The sequence below is a fragment of the Pristis pectinata genome, chromosome 30 (assembly GCF_009764475.1).
Source record: "Pristis pectinata isolate sPriPec2 chromosome 30, sPriPec2.1.pri, whole genome shotgun sequence".
Taxonomy (NCBI): Eukaryota; Metazoa; Chordata; class Chondrichthyes; order Rhinopristiformes; family Pristidae; genus Pristis; species Pristis pectinata.
Window position 1 is genome coordinate 20,749,084 of NC_067434.1, and position 27,137 is coordinate 20,776,220.

General features: G+C 39.4%; 1 protein-coding gene across 8 annotated transcripts in view; it reads right to left on the minus strand.

Moving 5' to 3' along the window:
* dlg5a (discs, large homolog 5a (Drosophila)) overlaps positions 1–27,137 on the minus strand; it is a 169,134-nt gene that overhangs the window by 95,171 nt on the left and 46,826 nt on the right. For all 8 annotated transcript variants that reach the window (XM_052041467.1, XM_052041465.1, XM_052041466.1 and 5 more), the window contains exons 3-5: positions 14,171–14,239; positions 8,914–9,088; positions 7,317–7,460 (exon numbers count right to left, since the gene is read on the minus strand). In XM_052041467.1, coding sequence (XP_051897427.1) covers positions 7,317–7,460; positions 8,914–9,088; positions 14,171–14,239 — 388 coding nt within the window. The remainder of the gene's footprint in view (positions 1–7,316; positions 7,461–8,913; positions 9,089–14,170; positions 14,240–27,137) is intronic.

Genomic DNA, 27,137 nt, shown 5'->3' on the forward strand with positions numbered 1-27,137 from the left:
TTAACTTAGAGTTTACACATTTAACAATTCAGACTTGGCTTCAGATCACACCAACTACAGCCCCGGCCTCACAATCCCTGCCTGAGTTCGCTTCCCGGTTGCACTAAATTTTTGCAGCCATGTGGCTCCCAACACACTGACCACATCACAGCAGTCTTTCTGCGAAGTGCAGTGGCTTCAAGTGATTAGGCTATGGGCATTGGAAACCAAGGCCCTATGAACAGAATAGTCTGACAACTTGTGCCGCCCACATTTAAGATATTTGGAAACTGTTTATTAAATACTTAAAAAAATTGCAGAGGAAGAAATAAGATGTGAAGCTGGACGTGGCTGACATCTATCTTATTCCCGAAATCCATTAGAATGTGTATTGCAGCTAATTGACAGCTCTTCATAAACCCACAGGCCAGCCATCAGTAACCTCTCCCAACACTTTTGTGGCCATCACAATCCCCACACCAAAAGCTACATTCTGTAATTTTTCAGGAGGGTGTTAAGAACCAAGACCATACATGAGGAGCACACAGAGGCCCTGAGTAAGCAGCAAAAGGAGGGCACCACCTCACAAGCTACCCACATGCCTGCCCCACTGACCATCTCCCGCCCCATCTGTGGAAGAGTCTGAAGTTCCCACATTGTCCTCATTAGCCACCACAAAACCCCAGTGGAAATAAGTCATCCTTGATTCAGGGATGCCCAAGATGAGGATGATTTTTTATGATGCCACCTTTATCCAGTCATTCCTTATACTTGCATGACCATGTCTTTCAAGTAGACTAAATAGAATTCTTTGAAAATACAAAACCCTAAGCAGCGATTTCAATGGTCTTTTTATTGACATCATCCTTAAATCATGTAGTGGCTAAATCATAGTGCCATACAAACAACCCTTCTGACTGTGATGACTATCTACGTTAATTCCATTTGCATGCATTAGACCCATCCCTCTGTGACTCTCCTATCCAAGTACTTTCCAAACACCTGTTGAACACTGTGATTGTATCTTCCTTCACCACCTCCTCTGAAAGCTCACTTCAGGTAACCACCGTCCTCTGTGAAAAACTGACTCCTCAGATCTTCTTTAAATTTCTCTCAACTCACCTTAAATCTGTGCCCTCTAGTTCTAGACTCCTCTGACCTGACAAAAAGATTCTGGCTACCTATTCTATTCATGCCCCTCATAATTTTACAAACTTCTGTAAGGTCACCCCTTCATCTAACTTTCACTGAAACTTGTAGGTCATCGAAACCAGTCATCGGGTATGGGACATTCTGATTCTGTACCATTGTAACTAGGGGAAGACAACAAATGAATGGTCATGTTGATCGGCCCTCATTGAAACACTCATGATGAGATCAGGGAAGGTATTAGTGGCTATCTCCTGTATTAACACATCATTAAAGATAGATCCCCATCACTTAGAGTCATAGATTCTTACAGCACAGAGACAGGCTCTTCAGACCAACTCGTCCATGCCAATTGTGTTGCTCAGTGAGCTCGTCCGATCTGCCCACGTTTGGCTCATAGCCCTCTAAACCCCTCCTATCTATGTACTTATCTAGATGGCTTTTAAATGTTGCTAACGTGCCTGCCTCAACCACTATTTCTGGCAGCTCATTCCAAATACGCACCACCCTTTGCGTGAAGAAGTTGCGCCTGATGCCCTTATTAAATCTCTCGCTTCTGATCTTAAACCTAAGCCCTCTTGTTTTTAGCACCTCCTCCCTGGGAAAAAGACTATGTGCTTTCACCCTGTGCCCCTCATGATCTTATACACCTCCATCAGGTCAACCCTCAGTCTCCTACATTCCTAGTCTACTCAACCTCTCCTTGTAACTCAGGCCCCCAAGTCCAGGCAACATCCTGGTAAATCTTTTCTGCACTCTTTCTAGTTTAACAACATCTTTCCTATAACAAGGTGACCAAAACTGTACACAATATTCCAAGTGAGGTTTCACCAATGTCTCATATAATTGCAACATAACTTCCCAACTCCTATACTCAATGCCCTGACCAATGAAGACCAGCGTGCCAAATGCCTTCTTCACCACCCCATCTACCTGAGATGCACTCCTAGCTCTCTCTGTTCCCTTACACTCCCCAGGGCTTGACCATTCACTGTTTAAATCCCACCCTGGTGTGATCTCCCAAAATGCAAAACCTCACATTTATCTGGATTGAAAGCCATTTGCCAATCCTCGGCCCACATACCTAGCTGATTAAGATCCCTGTGATTTTTCATAACCTTCTACATTATCTACAACACCACCTATGTTGGTATCATCTGCAAACTTATTAACCATGTATTGTACATTTACATCCAAATTGTTTATATAAATTACAAACAACAAAGGTGCCAGCACCGACCCCTGTGGCACACCATTAGACACAGGCCTCCAGTCTGAGAAACAACTCTTGACCATCACCCTCTATTTCTTAGCACTGAGCCACTTATGAATCCAATCAACTACCTCCCCCTGGATCCCATGCGATCTAACCTTCCAGACTAGCCTGCCATGAGGGACTCTGTCAAAGGCCTTGCTAAAGTCCTTATAGACAACATTCACTGCCCTACCTTCATCTACCCTCTTGGTTACCTCCTCAAAGAACTCCAAGAGATTTGTCAGACATGACTTCCCACACACAAAGCCATGCTGACTGTCCCTGTCTCTCCAAATGTTGGTAGATCCTGTCCCTCAGAATCCCCTCCAGCAATTTACCCACCACCGATGTCAAACTCACTGGCCTATAGTTTCCTGGCTTGTTTTGGCTACCCTCTTTAAACAGCAGTACCACATTAGCCACTCTCCAGTCCTCTGGAATCTCACCTGTGGCCAGAAGTGAAGCAAAAATCTCTGCAAGGGGCTCCTCAATTTCTTCTCTAGCTTCCCACAAGGCCTGAGAATGCACCAGGTCAGGCCCCGGGGATTTATCCATCATAATGCATTTTAGGGTCTCCAATACCTCCTCCCTGCTAATTCATATGTGGTCAAGACATCACCACTCATTTCCTTAGTCTCCATCGTTTTCTCCACAGTAAAGACTGAAGAGAAATATTCCTTAAAAATCTCTCCCAGTTCCTTTTGTTCCAGGATATTGGTCACCCTCCAGTTCAGGTGCAACCTGTCTCTCTTGTACAAGTCACCCCTACCCCAGAAGAGATCCCAATGATCCAAGAACTTGAATCCCTGTCCTCTACACCAGTTCCTCAGCCATGCATTTATCTGAGCCACCTTTCTATTCCTACCCTCACTAGCACGTTGGACTGGGAGTAATCTAGAGATTACTACCGTTGAGGTCCTGCATTTTAGGTTCTCTCCTAACTCCCTATATTCACTGCGCAGGACCTAACTTAATACAAAGTTCAGGACTCTTCTGTTTTGACAAGTAATATTCTGGCCATTTGTATATCGAGGAAACCATTCCCCAACACCAACAGAAGTTGCCTGGTGTTTTGTGCTCAGAACCCCTCAGACCAGCCATTAGTACTTGAATATTTAAAGAGGTTCTGCCATTTGGGATGTGCTCCCATTGTAAATATGTAATTCTGCAAAGTTAATCTACACTCAAAATGTTTAAGTAATTACAGTCATTGAGGCTGTAGTTAAACATACACTATATTTTGTCTTTGCTTAAAAAGTATATAACATTTCTGTACTGTTGAATGTCAGGAGAATTAGATTCTCCAGAAGGTCTGCTTGTGATGAATAAATGCCTTTTATATCTACCAGCTTCCAGTCCCCAATCACAGTGGCAACACAATGATTCCCAGAAGCAAAGGAGAAGGGAAGTCATCAATATAGAACACAATATGTATACAGACTGAAGACAAGAGTTGAAAACAGGGCAGTTGATGGAATGGAATAAGAAAAAAAAATTAGAGAAAAGAATAATTATATGAAGGAGAAACAAAGATTCTCTCAAAATTATATATGGCGTATTATAGCCTAATAGTTAACCATCCAGAAATCAAGAGCTCAAATGTCATGACAGGTTGTGAAAATAAATTTGATAAATCTGGAAATGTGTTGGCTGGCACTACAGAACATTGGCATGAAAGTCACTGCACTGCTGTTGAGAGATCTATCTAGTCTGGTGCTCATACTTCATACTGTTTATTTGACTCTTAATACCCTCTGGGAAATTAGGGATGGGCAATAAATACTACCTTATCTATATCAATATTCTAGCAACAAATTCAAATAATACAGGGTTTGACTCTTTAAACACATTTCTTTCATTTGCCCATCATCTAGCAATCATAGATAGATTTCTTACTCAACAACACAAAATAAGTTACCACCTTTTTTAAACACACCCACTCATTTTACTGTGGACGTTTCTACTGCCTTCCAGAAATGAATGCAAAAATTGTTCAGGCATTGAAACAGGCCAAGATCCAACACACCAGACTGCCATCACAAAACAAAATCGGGTAATATTGGAATCTAAACACAGGGGTCCATCTTAAGGGGACAGTCTCCTCCTTTGTGGTTTGTCCTCCCTAATGATCGTTTTATACTCCTTAGTGTGCCATAAACAGATTTTCCATTGGTACGTGCCTCATTTTCCAAAGAGCCTTTATGCTATATTTTATTGCCCCTTGTATTTTACTTCATTGAGCTTTTTCAAGATTTATTTAATTCTCTGTGCTCAATACAACATTCCATTGATACATTGATCGAAATATTTTTGATACTCCGCAGAGCTTTTCCACCGAAAGACAATTCACAGACCATTTCAAAATCTGTTCACTTGCTTAATAAATAAATCTAATATTTTAAACCGAAAAATATTCAATTCCTGATTCAGCACTTAAATATACTTACTAAATATAGTCAAGAATTAATGGCCTGTAAAGTAGATTGTATAAATGACTTTTACTTGCATAAACGCAAAATGATTTTATAGTTCAGATAGTGATACTATATGCAACAAATACCTTTCTTACATAGCTGGTAATACATTGATAATAAAATGATTTTGATGATAATTTTGATATTACAGCCATCTGCTCCTTCCTTTCAGTTTCAGAACCCATTCCAACACCACCATTTGATCCATCTGTCATTTGCTCTCTAATGAAAATCAAAAGTGCAGAATGCTAGAAATCTGATATAAAATTCTGGAAACACTCAGCAGACCAACTTTATCTGTAGGAAGAGAAATAGAGTTAATGTTTCAGGTTGAAGCTGTTCTGACAAAGGCTCTTCAACCTAAAACATTGACTCTGTTTTTCCTTCCACAGATACTGCCTAAACTGCTAAGTGTTGCCCACATTTTTTGCTGTTATTACCTCTACCAAGTGTCTCACTTGTACCTGGTCCTTTACAAAAATGAGATTCAAATTGCTCCTTACTTTGAAACTAGGATAGCAAGTTTCCTTGAATGAGGGGCATCAGGTGACTGAGGTAAAGCAATTAAGGCAAACATCAAATGTGATGCTGTCAGAGAAACCACTGAAGGGGGAAACTAAGGCCAAGAAGCACATACTCCACCAATAGGTTGGCCTTCAATGAACTCAATCAATTTCTTCCCAACACTGGAGGTGGTAAAGTCATCCCAGTGCACCCTTTATCATGATTCTGCTAGATTTCCAGCAGCTGTTATGTTCTACATTTCAGAGTTCCAGCCTTGTTAGTCTGGTTTCCCCTCCACTTCTCCTCTGACCCTTAGTTAGAGCTCCTCCAGTCAGATCACCTATGATAAAAAAAAACTTGCCCCACCCCCTCAGAGGACACCTGTGACACACACCAACAGCATGTGTGTCACCCAGATCTGTTTGGTTTCCATTCTTGCACAGAGATTCTCTTTGTTCCCTCCAACTATCTCCATTCTCTGCAACTTAAACCATGTTTCTTTTCTTAGTTTTCCAGTTTTGATTAAATCATCAACCAGAGATGCTGCCTGATCTGCTGAATATCTCTAGTAGTTTTATTTTATTCCAATCAGAAGCTTACAGTCCAAGATTTCTCTTTAAATTCACTGAGTCACATTTCTCCAAAAGTGTATTAACAATAACTTGCGTACAATGGTTCTCCCAGCGTAGGTTAGCCCCTTAAAGACGGCTATTGACTTCAATCTCTGTTTCCAAATATAAGCTTTCAGAAGAAGTGTTACATCTCAAATGAATGCTTAACACGTTTTGTCTTGCCGTGAAGGCAATCATTTGCAAGAATTTTCTGACGTGAAAAACATTTTTTGATTGCAACAGGACTTGCAGACCAGGACCATGACAAAGTCATAAACTTCCCAACAAAGTCCCAACATTATGCACCTGCAGAACCGTAGCAGATCAACGAACACCAATTAATTATTTTTGCACACGTGCCTAAAATATATTGGACAGAATTTTGCAGCTGTCAGTGGCTGCTGCCTTTACACCATGAAAATGACAGCAACTTTAAGGAATCCCCTCATACACAGTTTAACCTGGAAATTTCAAGTTCTTATCAATGATAGGCTGCACTGTTTGCAGATCCCTCCAGCACAACTGCAGGAATCAGTAAACTGATAAAAATTTCAGGCATTCTCAAATTATTCTTACTGTGAAATACTCTGAAAATGTTCTTTATTGGATCAGGCATTAGTAAGGTATTAAAGGCATACACAGCCATAGTTACTGCTCAAACCCTCTGGCTAAAAATCTAATTTTACATAATTCCTTCAAACAAATATTTCTAAAAGTAATGGATTCAAAATATTATTTTTGTTTGGAAAGTTATGATGTTCCAGCTTCTCCCTCAATTGTCTTTGTATTCCAGTCTTTATTTTGCTCAGTCAAATGTTTAACATCAACTAAAATTGCTGATGAAGGGTCTCAGTCTGAAACATTGACTGTTTATTTCCCTCCATGGATGCTGCCTGACCTGCTGAGTTCCTCCAGCACTTTTTGTGTATTGCTCCAGATTCCAGCATCTGCAGTACTTTTTGTGTCAACTTTCTCCTTCCTGATTGGTGATGAAACTTCTTTATTCTGGATTGGCTGATCAGTCAGATCAGCATTGGTATACGCCAGGAACCTGATACACAACAGCAAATTACATTGGAAATCAGAGGTCACCATATCTTCATAGGCAAGTTTCTTCTAGGTCAGTGGCAAATGCTGTTACTTTCCTGATGACTGCAAAGTCTTAGCAATGTAGAAAAATTTAGTTTACACTTTGACACAGGATGTCTGGGGAGAACTGACTTGAATGTGGGAGAATAAAATGGGATTAGTGCAGCCTTTGTCTAAAAGAGTGCTTGATGGTTGATGTTGATTCAGTGAGCCAAAGAGCCAGCTTCAGTGTTTTGTGACTATAACTCTACTTACTGATAAAAATCTGCTTCTTTGACTGCCTCCTCACATTTCTTCAGCGTTTTTGTGTGCTGGTTCTGCAGAGACTGCAGATCTGACATGGCTTTCATGCACTGCATTTTCAGTCTCTCATAGTCATGGCTTGGCTTAGGGCTGGGTCTGTGGAGGCAAGGAAAAATCATACAGCAAAATTAATCCTCAATATAAGAGTAAGAACATTAGAAACATGAACAGAGTATTCTGTCCCTGAGCCTGCCTCACCGTTCTATGTGATTATGGCTGCATTACACCTCAACTCCACTTCCCTGCCTTTGCTCTATATCCTTCTCATACCCGAGAAGAATCAATTAATCCATCTTGAAAGCTTTAAATGAACCTCTACATGCAGCACCTTCTGTATTAATACTGCCAATTTTTTTAAACCTTGAGTGTCAAAACATGCTTCATCATTGGCTCAGATTTTAAAATTATGCCCCCATATTCTCAATTTCCACATCTGAGGAAATAGTTTCTCTTTGTTCTGTCAAATTATTTTAGCATCATCAAAAGTACAAAAGAGGAAACTGGCTGGGTTGTTATGCTGAATGTTTTAATTAATTCTAAGTTTATAATTAAAAAGGCCATCAGTACACATTACATCAAAGTCAACAGACAGGTAATCTTTTTCAGCCGAGATACTACTGTTGAAAACAGTACCAGTTAAGTAAAATAGATCCCAACACACAAAATCACAATTCAAATTTTACAGGAATCTGAAGGTGACATTAGGTAAACAGGAAAAAAAAACTGCAGTTCAGTGCTGGATTTTCAATCACTAAGTGCCTTTCAACATGTCAGTTCTGACTATTTTCCAACATGTTAATGCTAAGTATTACAAACAATATCCAGAAGCAAAATTAATATTAAAAATACTTCTCCACAATTAATGAATGCAATTGTCAAGAACAGACCCACAAATATTTGATTGTTTTATTTATTAATTGTATGACCTGTTAGACAAGTAGTTTAAAATGTACAAGAATTGGACTAAAACCTTTCAAAAGATATCAATAACTAGTTTTAAGCCACAGCTATTGCGGCTGTTTAAGCCTCTAATTTTAGTGGATAGTACCTTTCTTATAACAAGTGAATGCATTTCATGTGTTGATTTACTTAAATATCAACTACCAATTGGTGCAAAACACTGCTGATATCTCTTTCAAAGGTATTTGGAATTGTGACACCACATATCTAAGTGCAGCTTCAGGTTCTTGTCCAGCAATGATGATTTCTTTGACAGATGGCTTTCACAAGACAAACTAGATCCACTTTATTTCTGTATCCTAAGATGGTCCAGAGCTAGGATCAAGGATTTAGTTACCAGGTGCAAGGCAAAAAGATTCAAGATGGACAGGGGACCAGAAGTGAAGAAACACAAAGTTCTAATAAAACTTAAGCTCCTTGGCATTCTTTATTACATTAAAGGCACCAAGCAAATGGATTTTATTATTTCTGTGGTAATGACAGATTTGGATAAAGTTACAGCTTCAGGAAATTTGAAAATTACAAGTCTTACAGTTGGCTCTTTCAATGCTTAACAGCAGTTTAATCAAGAACAGTTTATGATTTGTACCTGCAATCATCAAACGTAGAGCCAGGGGAAGAAAGTGCTAGCTGTTTGCGTAACTCATCCCGTTCACGGGTGACTTGTCGAAGTTGGTACACTATGGCTTCTAGCTTCTCACTCATCTGTCTGGTATCCATGAGTGTTGGAGGAGGAGAAGCTGCCTTCCCAGAGGTGCCTGTACCTGGACAGAAGAAGTTTGGTAACAAACATGATTATGGCTAGAAACAAAATAAATTGAAAAAAAAGCAAATGATTTAGAACATAGAACAGTACAGCACAGGAACAGGCCCTTCAGCCCACAATGTCTGTGCTGAACACAAAATATTTGTGAAATATTTTACGAGAAATTTTGAGCTAGCCCTAGTGGGATTTGGACAGGTGACTAAAATTAGCCACAAGACTTATTTACTTATTACAATAGAGGAAGTCACTATTCAACCCATCAAATCCATGCTGGCTCCAGTCCCACACCCTCCTCCTTATTTTCCTTTTGCCCTTCAACTTATTCTCGCTCACATGCCTATTAATTTCCCTTTGATTCTTTTGTTACTTATGGGTAATTTATAGTTGATGCTTACCAGCATGCTTTTGGGAAGAAACCAGAGATCCTAGTGGAAACCCACGCAGTCACAGAAAGATCACGCAAATTCCACACAGCCAGTACCCAAGGTCAGGGTTGAACCTGGGTCCCTGAAGCTTTGAGGCAGCAGCATTGACTGCTGTGTCACTGTGCTGCCCATTTACCGGCCAACATCCTGCACAGATCCACCACATTTCAATTTTACCCTGTTCATCTGACCCATTGAGAAAGCCACTCATGGGAAACCAAAAAAAACCTCTCCTTATACCTTAAAAAAGATGGTCACACAGATCGTTGAGGTCTTCCAACCAAGATCAAGACCAAGAGCCCAGTAAAGTATCTCAATTTTGTTTTATCTATGATTTGATGGAATGATCCTGTGCCCACAATTTAAGCCTCCCCAGTGGTGCTCCACCACCAGTTCCCCACCTCCCCTCACTCTCCTCCTCCACTGATCTCAAGGCCCTCCAAACCTTTGACCATTTCTACAATACCTGGCATTGAAGTCAAGTTGCATAACACTGCCCATTACAAGAAAACAATTTGGGCATGTGAATAAGACCTCAGTGTTGAAAAGTCCCTTGGACTATTTGCATCCTGCCCCACATTAAAATCTGAACTTTGGTTTTATCAAATGCTCGAGTATCCAGGCCACCCAGTTGTGGATTCACAAGCAAAGACAACTGCTGCAGGCATATTTGAAAAATTCCAATTCTATTGCATACTTCCCAACACATTGATCAAAAATCATGTTGTAGTGTGCTGGTTGACAAATATGTGGGTAGCGCAGATGAGTGCAGCTAGTAAAGCTACTGCATTACAGCTCCTGTGACCCAGGTTTAATCTTGACCTCTGGTGCTGTCTGTGTGGAGTTTGTACAGTCTCCCTGTGAGTGCAAGGGTTCACTGGTTTCCCCCCCGCCCCCCACATGGCAAAGATGTACGAGTTGATAGGTTAATTAGCCACTCTGAATTGCCCCTGGTGTAGATAGGATGGGAATACAAAGAGAATAGGTTACAGGGAAAATTAATGGGGGAATGGGATGGCTCTGTGAACTGGCATAGACTCAAAGGGCAAAATGGCCTATTTCTATGTGGTAAGGAAATATGGAATAAATAGATGCATAATTGTTCAAGATTATTAACCCAACTATCAAGGGGAACTTTGAATCTTATATATTGACGTGGTGAGTAATGTACCTAAACCAAAAAAAAATTATGGTCAGTCTGAACAACACTTTCTTGGTGAATATACCAGGTTTAGTTTTTTAATAATTATTTGTAATCTAGGCATAAAGCAGATTTGAAAATTAAAAATAAATGTTCGTGTATTTTAAACTAATATGCATTTTAGTTTTAATAAGGTTTTTAGCAATTTGGCAATGCAGACTACTGAGCAAAAGTCAGTTTGTTTAAAGTCTCTGCTAACATGGTTTGGAGTTCAATCCACACGTCAAGACTTCAGCACATAATCCAAGTGAACGACCCTCCTCAGGCAACAAATAAATTAATTGGTGATTAATCTTATTGCTGTTTCTGGGAACTTGTTGGCACAAAATGAATCCCACAGTTGCCAGAGCAACAGTTTCTGCACGCAAAGAGTTATTTACTTACAGTGTGAGACATGATATGGCACTGCAGAAATACCAGAACTATTTAAATGCAAAGGAAAGCTCTCCTTTTTATTTCACAAGTTACTCGCATATCCATATATACACAATATTAGTATTTGCAGTTGTGGAAACAAGATATTAAGATAAACAATCATCTTGTTCCAAAGCTTTTTAATGTTAGAATAAAAGCAGAAGCCTACTGTTAAATCTTTTAAAAGACATTAAGAAAACCACAATAAGGCTGTCCCATCACACATTAATCCCTGAATACTTCGCAAAGGATTTGTCAGTTTCAAGGATTAAAAAGTGTTAAAAAACAAATAAGCACTGTGAAACCATTTAACACCAACTCTTCCCTTCTCAGTAAAACAACTTACAACATATAAATGTTCAATGGCTTATGAAACCTACACTGAAAGGTGTGGACTTTCTATTTGATTTGCATGTAGCCTGCATTTTTCCCCAAATCGGCTTCAATCAGTCTGCACAATTCCTTCAATCACAGTCATTTGTTTGAAAGAATAAAACAACCATTGTAAATTAACATTTATTACAATGTTAAGTTAATGCTGTAAAATTCATTAGAAACTTCAGTCACCAGAGAAAAATGATACAAATCTCTTGGTGTTACTGTTTTCCAGCATCGAAATTTAAATATACAAATATATATGGGTAAGTTTCATTGAAAATTATTCCAATCCACAAGAGAAAATTGCAAGGTTACCTGGTATTAATTTTGAAAACATTGATTTATTTAATTTTCAGTTAATGATCTTAAATATTCTGTGCCAAGCTTGTTATAGCACATTCACCTTCCATGAAACAAAATCACGATGTTACAGTTCAGAGAACAGTTTGTACCAAACAAAAACCCATTACCCATATTTTTATCCTAACAATCTCTTGGGTTTAAAAACACATTCTCCCAACCTCTCCCTTCAGATGTGGTCATCATCAAGACCCATTATCTTCTTTTACAAACTCAGCAACTCAATATAAACTTAGTAGAAGTTACTTCCAAATTACTTGATCAAAGCACTAATTTTGAACATCTCTGTTACATCTGCCTTTCTCCTTGTTCCAATGAAGAGTTCCAGTTATATTATTTATTCCTTCATGGGAGGTGGATGTTGCAGTTACTGTGCATCCTTATACACTGCTGAACCGAGGGAGCAGGTAAGAGTCAACTACATTGGCACGCCTGGAGTTACATTTTGTCAGAACAGCCAAGCATGGCAGATTTCTTTCCTGAAGTTTGTTAGCATACCAGATGAGTTTTTATGATTATTCATTAATTTCATAATCGCCACTACTGACTACTTTTTTTTTTACGTAATATAAACTTCGCAAACCAAATCCAAGATTTAAATTTAAGATTTAAACTTTAAATTCCTGGGCAGTAACATATCAGATGACTTTTGCTGGGCCCAGCACATAGATGCAATCATAAGGAAGGTTTGCGAGCGTCCTTAGTTAGGAGGATAAGGAGGTTCGGCATGTCACTGAACACTCCAACAAACTTCTACGGATGTACTGTTGAAAGTATCCTGACTGGTTGCATCATGGTCTGGTATGGCAAGTTGAATGCGCAGGAACGCAAAAAGCTGCAGAGAGTAGTGGACTCAGCCTGATACATCACGGGCACATCCTCCCCACCAATGGTAGTATCTACATGTGGCACTGCCTCAAAAAGGCAACATCTATCATCAAAGATCCCCACCATCCAGGCTATGCCATCTTCTCGTAAACTACCATCGGGCACGAGATACAGAAGACTTAAGTCCCATACCATCAGGCTCAAGAACAGCTACCTCCCTTCAACCATTTGGTTTTTGAACCAATCTGCACAACCCTAATCACTATCTCAGTGTAACAACACCATGATCACTTTGTACTACAATGAACTTTGGTTTTTTTTGTTCTAATTGCATTCTTTCTTGTAAAATCTGTGCATAATTTATGTTTATGTGTTTCTTGTGAATGTTGTATATCTGATGCTATGTGCCTGTGATGCTGCTGCAAGTAAGTTTTTCATTGCACCTGTACATACATGTACTTGTGCATATGACAATAAACTCTACCTTTGACCAAACATGAGTCTATTTTGCCCCATTGTTATGGCCTTGACATCTTTTGGGTAGCTTGCATTTCAAAGGCTACAGTATGTAAAGAATTCTGTGGTCTAATAATTTGTTATAGCATATTATACCTATACTGTTGAGTTAGACTTAAATAGATGCAGTGAGATGTTTAAAACAAAACGATGCAGTTCACACAACCCAAAAAGTCACTCCATGTTTCATCATTAATCACATTTTCTCATAATCCTGCTATTTCTCCTCCCAGTACTTATCAATTTCCATTTTGAAAGTTATTAACCGAATCAAACTGTATTACCCAGTCAGAGCATTCTAAACCGCAGCCATTCATTATGTAGAAAAGCTCCTTGCATTTCTAATCTTTCATCAATTCCTTTCTGCCTTTGGAAACATTTTATGATGCATCTTCATGGAATCTCTTCAGTCTTTACTGATCTAAACTGTACCATATCTTCTCTAGTCCAGCTACATAACTGAAGTCCCTTCTTCCTGGATCCATCCCAATAAATCTCTTTTCACCCTTACCAAAATGTTCAATGACAGGATGCAAAAGCTATTAAGGACAATAATCATACTTACTTACATTAAGTACTAGAAAATATACTTCTCATTGAATTATGGTCCTCCTGAATGAGCTTCCAAAATGTAGAGCTATTGCAACAAATTAAGAGCTGGGGAGAAAGGGATACCTGTCAATGGTATGGACAATGTGATTGGGTGGTTTAGATTGTGATGCATCATAAGCAACCATGGTCTCCTTTAGTTGCTTTAGAGTTGGAAGGGGATTTTTGGAACTTGCTTTGGATTGGCTTCTCTGAGGAGTTGCATCGTCAGGCTTGAGTTTACAGTGGTACAATTGGATGAATCTATTCACACAATTTTCACATATTCACATTTTGGTTCAAACATGTCAAAGATGCTTAATAAATCAGTAGGCCTTGGGATCTATCACAGTGAAAGTTGAGAACTTACCAATACTGCTGAGGGAGCTGCTACTTTCTGAGTCAGAAGGCATTGTTGACAGCACGCTATAGGTAGATCCTGAAAAATAAATTTTAAGCGGATATTAACACACCTAAAATGCCATTGATGGGTAAATGCTTGTAACATAGGAAAATATGGAAGCTGAATAACAAGCAACAACAAATGATTAGCTAATGTTTTAGTTGTGGGCAGACTCCAAGATAAATGCTAGCAATAACACTGCTCCTCTCCTAATAACATCATGGTATCTGTAACACCCCTTTGATTGAAGAAAGATGTGGTATTCACTCAACATCCCATTCAACACTGATGGAATAACACACTTCCCTAGAAGTGCAATGAAATATCAGTCGACACCATGTTCATTTCTACGGAGTGGTACTGGAACCCATTGAACTCAACATACTAGTAGTAACAATACTCAGTAACATCTCCAGTTAAGCATAATAAAGTCACTTAACATACATTTAATAGAATATTTATTAGCTGAGTCACCTCAAGAGTCTTTGGCTATTGATTTATGTCACATTATGTCATTATTGTCAGGATTATGTCAGTTAGCCTGACTTCAGTAGTAAGTAAGATGTTAGAGTCCATTATTCAGTATGAGGTTTCGGGTACTTGAAAGCTTATAATAGGCCAAAATCAGCATAGTTTTCTAAAGGGGAGATCTTGCCTTACAAACCTGTTGGAATTCTTTGAGGAAGTAACAGGCAGGATAGACAAAGGAGAGTCTGTGGACGTTGTTTACTTGGATTTTCAGAAGGCCTTTGACAAGGTGCCGCACACGAGGCTGCTAAACAAGAGAGGTGCCTGTGGTATTACAGGAAAGGTACCGGCATGGATAGAAGATTGGCTGACTGGCAGAAGGCAAAGAGTGAGAACAAAGAGGGCCTTCTCTGGTGGGCTGCCAGTGACTAGTGGTGTTCCACAGAGGTTGGTATTGGGTCCATGACTTATCACGTTATATGTTAATGAACTGGATGAAGGAATTGATGGCTTTGTGGCCAAGTCTGCGGATGATACAAAGATAGGTGGAGGGGCAGGTTGTGTTGAGGAAGTAGGTAGTCTGCAGAAGGATTTTAGATTAGGTATCTTTATTAGTCACACGTACATCAAAACACACAGTGAAATGCATCTTTTGCGGAGAGTGTTCTGGGGGCAACCCACAAGTAAATCGCCACGCTTCCAGTGCCAACATAGCATGCCCACAACTTCCTAACCCATACGTCTTTGGAATGTGGGAGGAAACCAGAGCACCTGGAGAAAACCCACGCTGACACACGGGGAGAACGTACAAAGTCCTTACAGATGGTGGCCAGAATTGAACCCAGGTCGCTGGCACTGTAATAGCGTTACACTGAATGGGCAAAGAAGTGGCAGATGGAATACAGTGTCGCGAAGTGTACGGTCATGCACATTGGTTGAAGGAATAAAGGTGTAGACTACTTTCTAAATGGGGAGCAAATTCAGAAATAGGAGGCGCAAAGAGACTTGGGAGCTCTAGTGCAGGATTCCCTAAAGGTTAACTTGCAGGTTGAGTCAGTGGTAAGGAAGACAAGTGCAATGTAAGCATTCATTTCGAGAGTACTGGAATATAAAAGCAAAGATGTAATGCTGAGGCTTTATAAGGTGTTGGTCAGACCACATTTGGAGTATTGTCAGCAGTTTTGAGCCCCATATCGAAGGAAGGATATGCTGGCATTGGAGAGGGTCCAGAGGAGGTTTACGAGAATGATCCCAAGAATGAAAGGGTTAATGTACAAGGAGCATTTGATGGCTCTGGGATTGTACCTGCTGGAGCTTAGAAGGGTGATGGGGGGATCTCATTGGAACCTACCGAATATTGAAAGGCCTGGATAGAGTGGATGCGGAGAGGATGTTTCCAGCAGTCAGAGATCCTAGGACCAGAGAGCACAGCCTCAGAATAGAAGGATGTCCATTTAGAACAGAGATGAGGGGGAATTTCTTTTGCTAGATGGTGGTGAATCTGTGGAATTCATTGCCACAGACGGCTGTGGAGGCCAAGTCATTGTGTATATTTAAGATGGAGGTTGATAGGTTCTTGATTAGTAAGGGTGTCAGGGGTTACGGGGACAAGGCAGGAGAATGGGGTAGAGAGGGAAAAACAAATCAGCCATGATTGAATGGTGGAGCACTCGAAGGGCTGAATGGCCTAATTCTGCTCCTATGTCTTATGGTCTTATTAATTTTTGAATCAAAGATAGTGGTCATAAGCACCAAAATGAGTGGTGAGGAAAACACTAAAATAATACACTGAAACACTCATGTTTATTTCCTACAATCTTTTCCCTCAGCTTCCTCCCTTACAAATATTACTGGTGACAGAAAACTATAATATTACAAATGAAAAAAGCTGCAACTGAATACCTTTGACATTAACCATTAGCGATCATTATTCTGGCTTGTATTAAATATTTTGAATCAGCATTACAATTCCTTTTTTTTTTGAAAAGCTCATTAATCATCCAAATTGCACCATTACTTTTTACAAAGGAGATCAGTGTGACTAGTTTTGGCTGCTTGCCGGATTTTTGAATCTGTACCACCACTCTTAGAGTTGTGATTATCAAGTGCGTGGAACGGGCTGCCGGAAACAGTGGTGGAGGCGGATACGATAGGGTCTTTCAAGAAACTGTTAGATAGGTATGTGGAGCTGAATAAAATAGAGGGTTATGGGTAAACCTAGTAATTTCTAGAGTAGGGACATGTTCGGCACAGCTTTGTGGGCCGAAGGGCCTGAATTGTGCTGTAGTGTTTCTATGTTTCTAATGTGCAAAAAAAGTCTCCCATCTTTTGGCCATAGAGTTTCCAACTCATAGCAAAGTTACAAAGAGGGAATTCTGAGAGCAACTTCTCTGGAGATGAAACCATACTTATAGGCACAGAAAAAAAACATTGCTGCTATTTGCAGGATCTATTGGGGATTGTTTATCACTAAGCAATATTGTGAACTCTCCAATCTGTAGGATTCATTAAAGACGCTACGCAAATAGAAGGTATTGTTTTTGCTGTGACAACAATCACAGATGACATTATCCTTCCCTCAAAAAAAATGATTGGACTTTTTAATAAGCATAACTCCTTTCATAATATATAACCAATAAACAATGAGCTATAGCTTATTGAACAAGCACAGTGTACTCATTATAATTCTGAAAGTGTTAGTAAACTATCCTAGACCATATGAAAACCTTTCATTGCATCAAAGTATCATCTGAAAGAAAATGGTATTTACATCTTGAATATGATGTATTTTCCTTCATTAGCTAAATATACAATTCATTTATTTGTCAATTCTAAAACCTTCAAACAACATCCATCTCTAACAGCTTGCTATGTACTTGCCACACATAGATCTGGTATCATGAACTAAAAATTATCCAACAATTCTGTATAACACTACATTACAGGCATAGACTTTCTTTTGAAACTGCTCATTTCCTTCATCTAAAGAGATAAAATTCTGAGCACGATTTCCTCCACTGGCACCATTTAGTTTTAATTACCATGATTGAGTTACAATATATAAAAAAAAGAGTACCAGGTTACTCTGGAATAATATGCAAAATTTAGGACTGAACATTCCTTCTAGTACAGTGATGAAGCCTAACAGAAATGATCACAGCCTTTCCAAATGTTACCTTTAAAAATATGTGGCAATATAAATTTTAATGACACAGAAACATAAAAGCAGGGTGCGGTAGTTTGGATATCCATTGGTGTATCAGAATTCTTTATGAATCAGAGGATAAGAATTTTTTAAATTATTTATTCAGTTTCCACGATCTAGAATTGTCTTGGGCTGAGCCAGCATTTATTGACTGCTCACACATGGTGGTAAGTGACCTTCTTCAACCACTGCAATCCCTCTGGTGATGGTAACCCCATGGTATTAACAATTAGGGAGTTCTGGATTTAGACACAGAAATGATGAAGAAAGAGCTATATTTTTCTATTTATGACAGTGCGCGACTTGGAGGGGTACTTTGTTCCCATACACGCTGGTGGCCACATGGTAACAGCTCTAACATTCTCTCAGTTCTCAGGAATACCTGTAATAACATAGTCAGAGAACTTAAGTATACTCAGCAGAACATTATCAATGTCTCAATTGTGATTCAATCATGGCGTTTAAAGGCAAACTCAAAATAAAAAAAAAATCAAGGCTATTGGAAGACGACAGAGGATTAGCACTAGCTAGAGTGTTCCTGCATAAAGATAGTATAAATTCAGTAGCCAAATGACTTCCTTTAATTAAATTGCAATCCTGTAGCACCAAGGTAGTGTTGCACTGTCAGAGATGCTGTTAGACAAGCAGTTAAATCAAGGTCCATTTGACTTTCCAAAGTGGACATTGTAAATCTCCTGACACTGTTTTAATGTCCATGCTAATACTTATCCCAGATTACTTGCTTGTTATCACATTGCTATAAGGGGGAGTTTGCTCTGCACAACTTGGCTGACCCTTCCCTATTTATATTTCATAAATACTTTATTTGCTCCAAGCTACCTTGAGGCAGTCCATGGACTTATGTACTCAAATGCAGGTCAATCTTTTTATCATCAGGATTTAAACAAAATGGGCAAAATGCTTTAACTTAAATATGACCATTACAATATCTGAAATTACACTAGATTCTTGTGAAAAGATGGAGGTATGAGCAAAATTGACATAATTCAATACTTAAACTTATGAACATTCCAGATAGCTTAAGAATATCAACTTCCTATGCAGAATGCATACTGTGTCCATGGTTATCTTATGAAGATGATTTGGGCCACAATAAATCAATAGACAAGGGGTCCAAGTAAGCAGCAGCTTGAATTTACGTAGCATTCCAATACTCACATGCCTAAAACCACTTTGAATTCTTTGATTTTTTATAATGCAATTTTCTATAATGCGAGGTTTTTTTTAGGAACACAACTGTTGTGTTATAACAGAACTACCTGTACACCACATCAACTGCTTTGCCCTCATCTATTCTGCTAGTTACAATCTCAAAAAATTCAAATAAATTTGTCCTTTCATTAATCCGTGTTGACTCATTCCAATCCTGTTATTATTTTCCAGGTATAGTGTCACCACTTCCTAAAAGAATGTACAAGTACATTAAGAGCAAAGGAGTAACTCGGGAGAGAGTAGGTCTCCTTAAGAATCGGTGTAGCCATCTATGTATGGAGCCATGGAAAATTGACGAGGTCTTAAATGAATACCACTTGTCTGTATTTACTGTGGAGAAGGACATGGAAGCAAGAGAGTTCAGGGAAGAGAACAGTGTTATCCTGAAACATATTGACATTATGAGAAAGAAGGTGTTGGCAATCTATAAGCACATAGAGCTGGATAAGTCTCTAGGGCCTGACCAACTTCCTAGGATGTTGTGGAAAGCAAAGGAAGAAACAGCTGGGGCCCTGGCAGAGCTACTTGTATCTTCATTAGCCATGGGTGAGGTACTAGCAGACTGGATGATGGCTTACGTTGTGCTTTTATTTAGGAAGGGCTGCAAAGACAAGCCAGGGAACAACAGGCTTGTGAGTGGGAAAATTGTTGGAGGGGATTCTTAGAGACAGGATTTATCTGCATTTAGAAAGGCAAGGACTGACTAGGGATAGTCAGTGTAGTATTGTGTGTGGGAAATCATGCCTCACAAATTTAATTGAGTTTTTTTTTGAAGAGCTAACCAAGAGGATTGGCGAGGGCAGGGCAGTCGACATTGTCTAAGTGGATTTTAGCAGGGCCTTTGACAAGGTCCCGCATGGTGGGCTGGTCCGGAAGGTTAGAACACACTGGATCCAGGGTGAGCTAGCCAATTGTATACAAAATTGGCCTGGTGGTAGGAATCAGAGGGTTGTAGTGGAGGGCTGCTTTCCAGGGTAGAGGCCTGTGATGGTGTGCTGCAGGGATTGGTGCTAGGTCCTCATTTGTTTGTCATAGTAATGATTGAGAAGAATATAGGTGGCAAGATTAGGAAATTTGCAGATGACACCAAAACTGGTGGTATAGTGGACATTGAAGAAGGTTGCCTAAGGTTACAACAGGAGACTGATCAATGGGGAAAGTGAGCGGAGGAATGGCAGATGGAATTTAACTCGGATAAGTTTGAAGTGATGTATTTTGAGAAGTTAAACCACAGCAGGACATACATGGTGAATGACAGGGCCCTGCAGAGTGTTGCTAAACAGAGTCTGAGGGGTACAAGTACGTAGTTCCCCAAAAGTGGTGACACAGGTAGACAGGGTGGCAACGAAGGTGTCTTTCATTGGCCGTGGCATTCAGTATAAGAGTTGGGATGACATGTTACAGTTGTACAAACCATTGGTTAGACTGCACTTGGTGTATTATGTACAGTTCTGGTCAACATGCTGTAGGAAGGATGTGATTAAACTAGAAAGGGTGGAAAAAAGATTCAGGAGGATGTTGCCTGGACTAGAGGGTTTGAGTTAAAAGGAGACATTCAACAGGTTGGGACTATTTTCCCTGGAGCATGGAAAACTGAGGGGTGAATCATGAGGGGCATAGATAGGGTAGACAGTCCATCTTTAAACTAGAAAGGGTGGAAAAAAGATTCAGGAGGATGTTGCCTGGACTAGAGGGTTTGAGTTAAAAGGAGACATTCAACAGGTTGGGACTATTTTCCCTGGAGCATGGAAAACTGAGGGGAAAATCATGAGGGGCATAGATAGGGTAGACAGTCCATCTTTTTCCCAGGATAGTAGAGTCTAAAACTAGAGCACATACGTTTAAGGTGAGAGGAGAAAAATTTAAAGCAGATTTGAGGGTGAAGTTTTCCAGACAGAGGGTGGTGGGTATATGGAGCTGCCAGAGTAAGTGGTAGAGGCAGGTACAATTTAAAAGATATATGCACAGGTACATGGACAGGAAAGGTTTAGAGTGATATGGGCCAAATGCAGGCACGTGGGACTAGCTTAGATAGACATCTTGGTCGGGATGGTCAGGTTGGGCTGAAGAGACTGTTTCTGTGCTGCACAGCTCTATGACTCTAATAAATTCCAGCACTTTCCATGCAACTCATGTCGGCCTAACTAGGCTACAGTTCTCTGTTTTACCTCTCCCGCTCTTAAATAGTGGGGATATATTTAGTATCTTCAACTCAGTGCACACTGCTTTAGAATTAATGCAATTTTGAAAGGTGACAATCAGTACATTCTCTACCTCCATAGCTACAACCTTCAAACCACTAGGGTGCAGTTCATCAAATCATGGGAAATCATTGCCTTTCAGTTGCACTAATTTCTCCAATACTAGTTGTTTTACCAATGATAATTTCTTTGAGTGCACTTACTTTAGATTGGTTGTCCTCTAATATTTCTTGGAGGTTTACTGTGCTTCTTGCTTGTTTTTTCTTAAATTTAAAAAAAATGTTTAGGCCATTTCCTTGTCCTTTCTCCTGTCTGTAAGTGACCCACATTACAAGCTAGTCTTTCTCTTTATGAATATCCAATAAAAATCTTACACTCTTAATATAAGTCAGTTTATATTGCTGAATTTTAATTTCAGTTATCATAATTAATCCAAAGACATTATTTTTTAGTTTTAGGCATCCATCTAGTAAGACTTGAAGTTACCAAATGTAAGTGATATTTTCAAAATAGCAGGTGAATGGTTTCAGGCACAAGTGAATGAACGCAGTGATGACATTGAGCAATGAGAATGCAGTTGTGCAAACTGATGCATTTTATTTTTCCACCTATAAAAGAGTAAGTGAAGTTGAACCGAGTCCTTTATATATCATCTCATTGTATTAACGCATATCTCGCCAGGCATTTGTATTTGCCTGATTGTTTCTGTCATTTTGTTAATCATCTAAAAGGTAGGTGGTTTCATGAGTTCTGCTGCTTAAAACAATGAGTCCAAGATGCACTCAGGAGGTTTTGCTGCTTGATTTTTTTGACGTGGATGTTGCTTCCTTAAGCCAAGGTGTAGTTGCAAACGCTAATTTTTTTTTAAAAAACAGATTTGCAATATATTCACAGGGAAGTGGTGTCTGAGTGTGCAAGGTGAAAATACTTTGTCAAGTTTCTGTGCACAATGTTGTAAAAGTAGTACTGCAGTGGATTGTTGCATCTGCAAGTGTTCTGTTTCGTGAGCTTTAACCTCCTTTGTTTTTGCAGTGTTCCATCACGTGACTTACTGGAGTAGTAATTGTGTACTTGCCTTCTGACAGTTCTTGGCCACACAGACCCATGGGAAAGAACAGCCACTGAGATTCAGTGTGGCATACCCATGTGATGTATTCAGTGTTCAGGCGCATTGTTTTCAATGATGAAATGTGAAAGGACTTTATAAGCTGGGTCTCTTCCAATTTCAGTCCAGTACACTGGTACCCCACACCAAGTTGGATTGCTGCCAACTCATCTAATTCAGTATGTCGATAGCTACATACAGTAAACTGAAGTGTTTGTCTGACCCATAAAAACTGTGAACATTAGGCTTCAGAAAGTAACGTGACAAACGAGAAACTGAGAGCTGTTGCCTTTTTATTCAGTGCTGCATGGGGTTATAAAGGTACAGTTGATTTTGAGAATATAAAGTGAAAGATTTATATTCTTAAAAATTCAATGGTAATGGTAAAATGTGGCTGTTACTTATTGTTAATATGGATGTTGCCTGGAGGTGTACTTGGGTAAACCGAAATAAATTTTATTGAAACCTAATGATTTGAAATTGATACATTTATATGTCTATGCTGTGATCATGTCTCAGATGATTTAATAGGTTTGAACTTTATCACGTGAAGCATCACATCACGGAAGTTTATGGTACAGGTGTCCATTGTCTCATCATAATCATGCTGGTCAAAAAAAAGCGATCCAGCCTGATCCCAGGCCCTAGCTTTCAATCCATGGGTGCAGAATTCAATTGCACATTATGTGATCAGGGTTTTTACTAGTGTCATTTTTTTCAGGTAGTAAGTCTTAAATCCTATTTCATCCTCCCTAATTTAAAAGAAAATTCTCCTCAACTTCCAACTGCTATCCCATTGCTTATGGGCTTAGTGTCAAGGGAGCTAGATTCTTCCCATCTTCAATCAGGTCGTCACTTTGATATTTTTATACAGTCTCCTGTTCCAAAGAAAATACCCACATCTAATCAAGTTGGAGAAAAAAGATCGTAGATGCTGTAAATCCAAAACAATGACAGAAATTATTAATTTCTACTTCTGGTTCAGTCCTCATGATATGATGGTCTCCACATTGGAGAAACCAAATGAAAATTGGATGACTGCTTTTGTAGATCACTCTCTTCAGTCTGCAAGAAGGACCTCGAGCTTCTAGTTGCCTGTCATTTTAATGCTCCACTGATTTGTCTTTGGTCTCCTACACTACAACAATGCATAATGTAAAGGAGCATCACTTCATCTTCCATCTAAGTATGTTGCAGCACTTGGGACTCAAGCACTGCATTCAAAAGTTTTGGGTAGCCATTCCTATTATTGTTGGATATTTCACTTTCAATTTGTTTCTTTGTTACCTCTGCCTCTAACTGCAGATATTTAAAATAATGGATAATTTTTTGGTCTGCATCTTATGACACACATTCTGTCTGTTCTCTCCATCCTCCTCCTTTCTGCATTTCAAAACAGTTCCCTTTTCCAGTCCTGAAGGAACACTGACGTTGGCTCTGTTTCTTGCTCTACAGATACTGCCAGACCTGCTGAGCGCTACTGGTATTTTCTGCCGATCTTCACTCTTAACTGCAATTTTCCAATCCTGCAAATCTGCTTGCACATATCCTCTGCGCCCTGTCTAATGCAACAACATTCCTGTAATGTGATCAGAGCCATAAGCAGTACTGTAGTTGTGACATAACTGGTTTCAATTACAGTTCAAGCATAATTTCACTGGTCTTAAATTCTACTCTCTGGCTAATAAAGAAAAATACCTCAGTCCTTTTATGCACTTTATCTACCTATCCTGCTATACTTGAGGACCTGTGATTACTCCAAGATTTCTGTTCTACATTTCTCAGAATCAGACCATTTTTGCAGACCCTGGTCTTGTTTTCCCTACTGAATTCACAAGCACATTTCTACCCCTAACTATAACTTTACTATCCTCCTGTCATCTGCACTTCTATATCAAAACATCTTTATATCATATAAACCTCTTAATCATGGAAATCCAGATTATTTAAAAATAAGGGATCCAATACTAAGCCCCACAGAACCACACCGCAAGCAGTATTTCAGTCACTAAAACCTCCACTCAACAAACTTAGGATCCAGCTTTGCACATTATTCCCATTGCCTTTTTATTTTTCTGATCAGTCTGTCGTGTGGGAGCTTGTCAGAATCCTTGATAAGATACATTAAAATGGTTCCAGTTTTCAGGTTTTATGGAAAGAGTGGAAATGGAGTAGGTATTTAAGTGTTTATTTTGTTACTGCAAGCTAAAAACTCTAAAGGCTGTATGTTACATTATTTAATAAAGTATCCTTGCCCAAGTAACAATAGGAGCAATTGCTTGTTAATTTCCAATGGCCTCCCATGTTGAAACTAGCAGCCTGCTTTCTTAAGTGACAATGGTGTCTGATGGTGGCAGGGAGGTTACATGGAAACAGTTCTTTATCCCAAGACAGCTTCTTTTCTGCTTGTCAATTTCCAAAGTAACTCTTAAATGGTTTTCTAGTTCCTAAATCATGTTATAACCAATTCAGCCCACGTAATACAAATTGTGCAATCACATCAATCACATCATGGAAACGTGCGCTATAGCAGAACTACCTGTATTTGGACTTTAAGAAGCTCCTATTAGTTTCCGCTTAAAAGATTATTAAACAAAATTAGAGAGCATGATACTGTGCACAATACAATAGCATGATTGAAGACTGATTCACTGACAGAGTAGGAATAAACGGGTCATTTTTTTGATTTGAAGGTTGCAACAAGTGGGGTGCAGCAGGGATCAGTGCTGGGGTCTCAGCTGTTCACATTCTATATCAATGACTCAGCACAAGGTATCCAAGTTGTTTGCTGGTGATGCCCAGCTATGTATGCTGCAAGGTAGATGAGAAGGATTTGAGGAGGATGTCGATAAGATATTTTATTAGTCACATGTACATCGAAATACACAGTGAAATACATCTTTTTGCGTAATGTTCTGGGGGCAGCCCACAAGTGTTGCCACACTTCTGGCGTCAACATAGCATGCCCACAACTTCCTAACCTGTATGTCTTTGGAATGTGGGAGGAAACCGGAGCACCCAGAGGAAACCCACACAGACATGGGTTGAGAGAATGGGCACAGACACAATCTAGGCTGACACCACCTAGAAGGATTTTTACATTGGAATAAAATTTTGAAAAATCTGAGACCATGTGAGACAATTATAGAGCCCTGCTGAGACTGCATGTGGAATATAATGTACAGATCTGGATTCCTTACTCAAGAATATACTTGCAATAAAAATACAGCAATGTTTCCCGGCTGGAGTGTCTAGAACTAGGGGTCACTGTCATAAAATAAGGGGCTGACCTTTCAGTACAGAGGTGGGAAGAAATTTCTTCACCCAGTGGGTGGGGAATCTTTGGCTGTGGAGGGTCAGTTCCTCAGTGTATTCAAGACAGAAAAACTCATTTTTGTAAATTAAGGGAATACAGGATTTGGGGTTAGTGCAAGAAACCAAGTCTGAGGTAAAAGGACAGCCATGGCTAATTGAATAGTGCAGAAGGTACAAGGGACCAAATGACTTATTCCTGTTTCTACTTTATCATCTTATACATCAGAACTGGTCTCCGTCATCTCCTGTTTACATCTCCACCAGACGAACTAGCTGCAATTAACAAGCCTTCACCATCTTCTCTCGGCCAGAACCTCCAATTTGCAACGCATCTCCCTTAATTTCCACCCTCTCATTCTCTTTGCTGTCTCCACCCCTCACCCTTCTCTGTAACCTGAAACATGTTTGTTTCCTAACTTTTCCCAATTATGATGGAAGACCATTGACCTGAAACATTAAAGTGGTTTCCTACTCCACACATGCTGCTGGATGTGTTGAATATTTCAGGATTTTGTATTTTCATTAACACACAGAAGCAGGTTAATCTGTAAAAGGTTTGGTTGAAGGACAAGAGATAATAAATTGGGTAAACTGATTTTACTGCAGGATAACAGGCATATAATGGGAAACTGGAGGTTTTTAATCAAAACACTGAGAACATGCACATTTGGGAAATAAGGTATAGCAATGTAGTGAAAATGTAGGACTTGTGAAGTGCAGTCGGGCTTCAGTAACCAGACACTAGCAGAAAGTGGCCATTTGACACCAAGTACAATGGGTATAACATCTGTCCACACATCTCAGCTCTGATCACTACTTTGCAGGCTGCAAAGACTTTAGTTTTGTATTAACACTTCCTCCACTGAGTCAGTAGATTGTGAGCTGCAGAGATTTAAGCACAAAATCTAGGCTGACATTGTAGCATTGAAGGACTTTTATAATAATGGCAGTGTAGATTCTGATAATCTGAGATTGCAATAGATCTTGTCTTTTGCTGAGGTGTTAATCAAAGATCATCTTCCCTCTCAGGTGGTTTTAAAAAAAGATCCTATTCCACTCTTCTGATGGGCAACGGAAGAGTTGTGTTGAGATTGTGGTTAGTATTTATTCCTCAACTAACCATAATAAATGGATCATCTGCTTGAACGTTATTCATAATTGCTTGCCAGATTTCCTACATTGCAATCAAAGATATAATTCTGTGAAGCCTTTAGAACATCCTGAGCACATGGAAAACTATAAAAGTAGAAGTTTTATTTTAGAAGAGGACAAATTATGGAATTGTAAGTTAAAGAAACTGCATACTAATGCCACCTTAATCCATACTCAGAAACTGTTAAAATTAAAATTCATCTGAAACTTCAATCCATCCTGCTCTGACTATCCTATAATTCCTTGACATTTTGG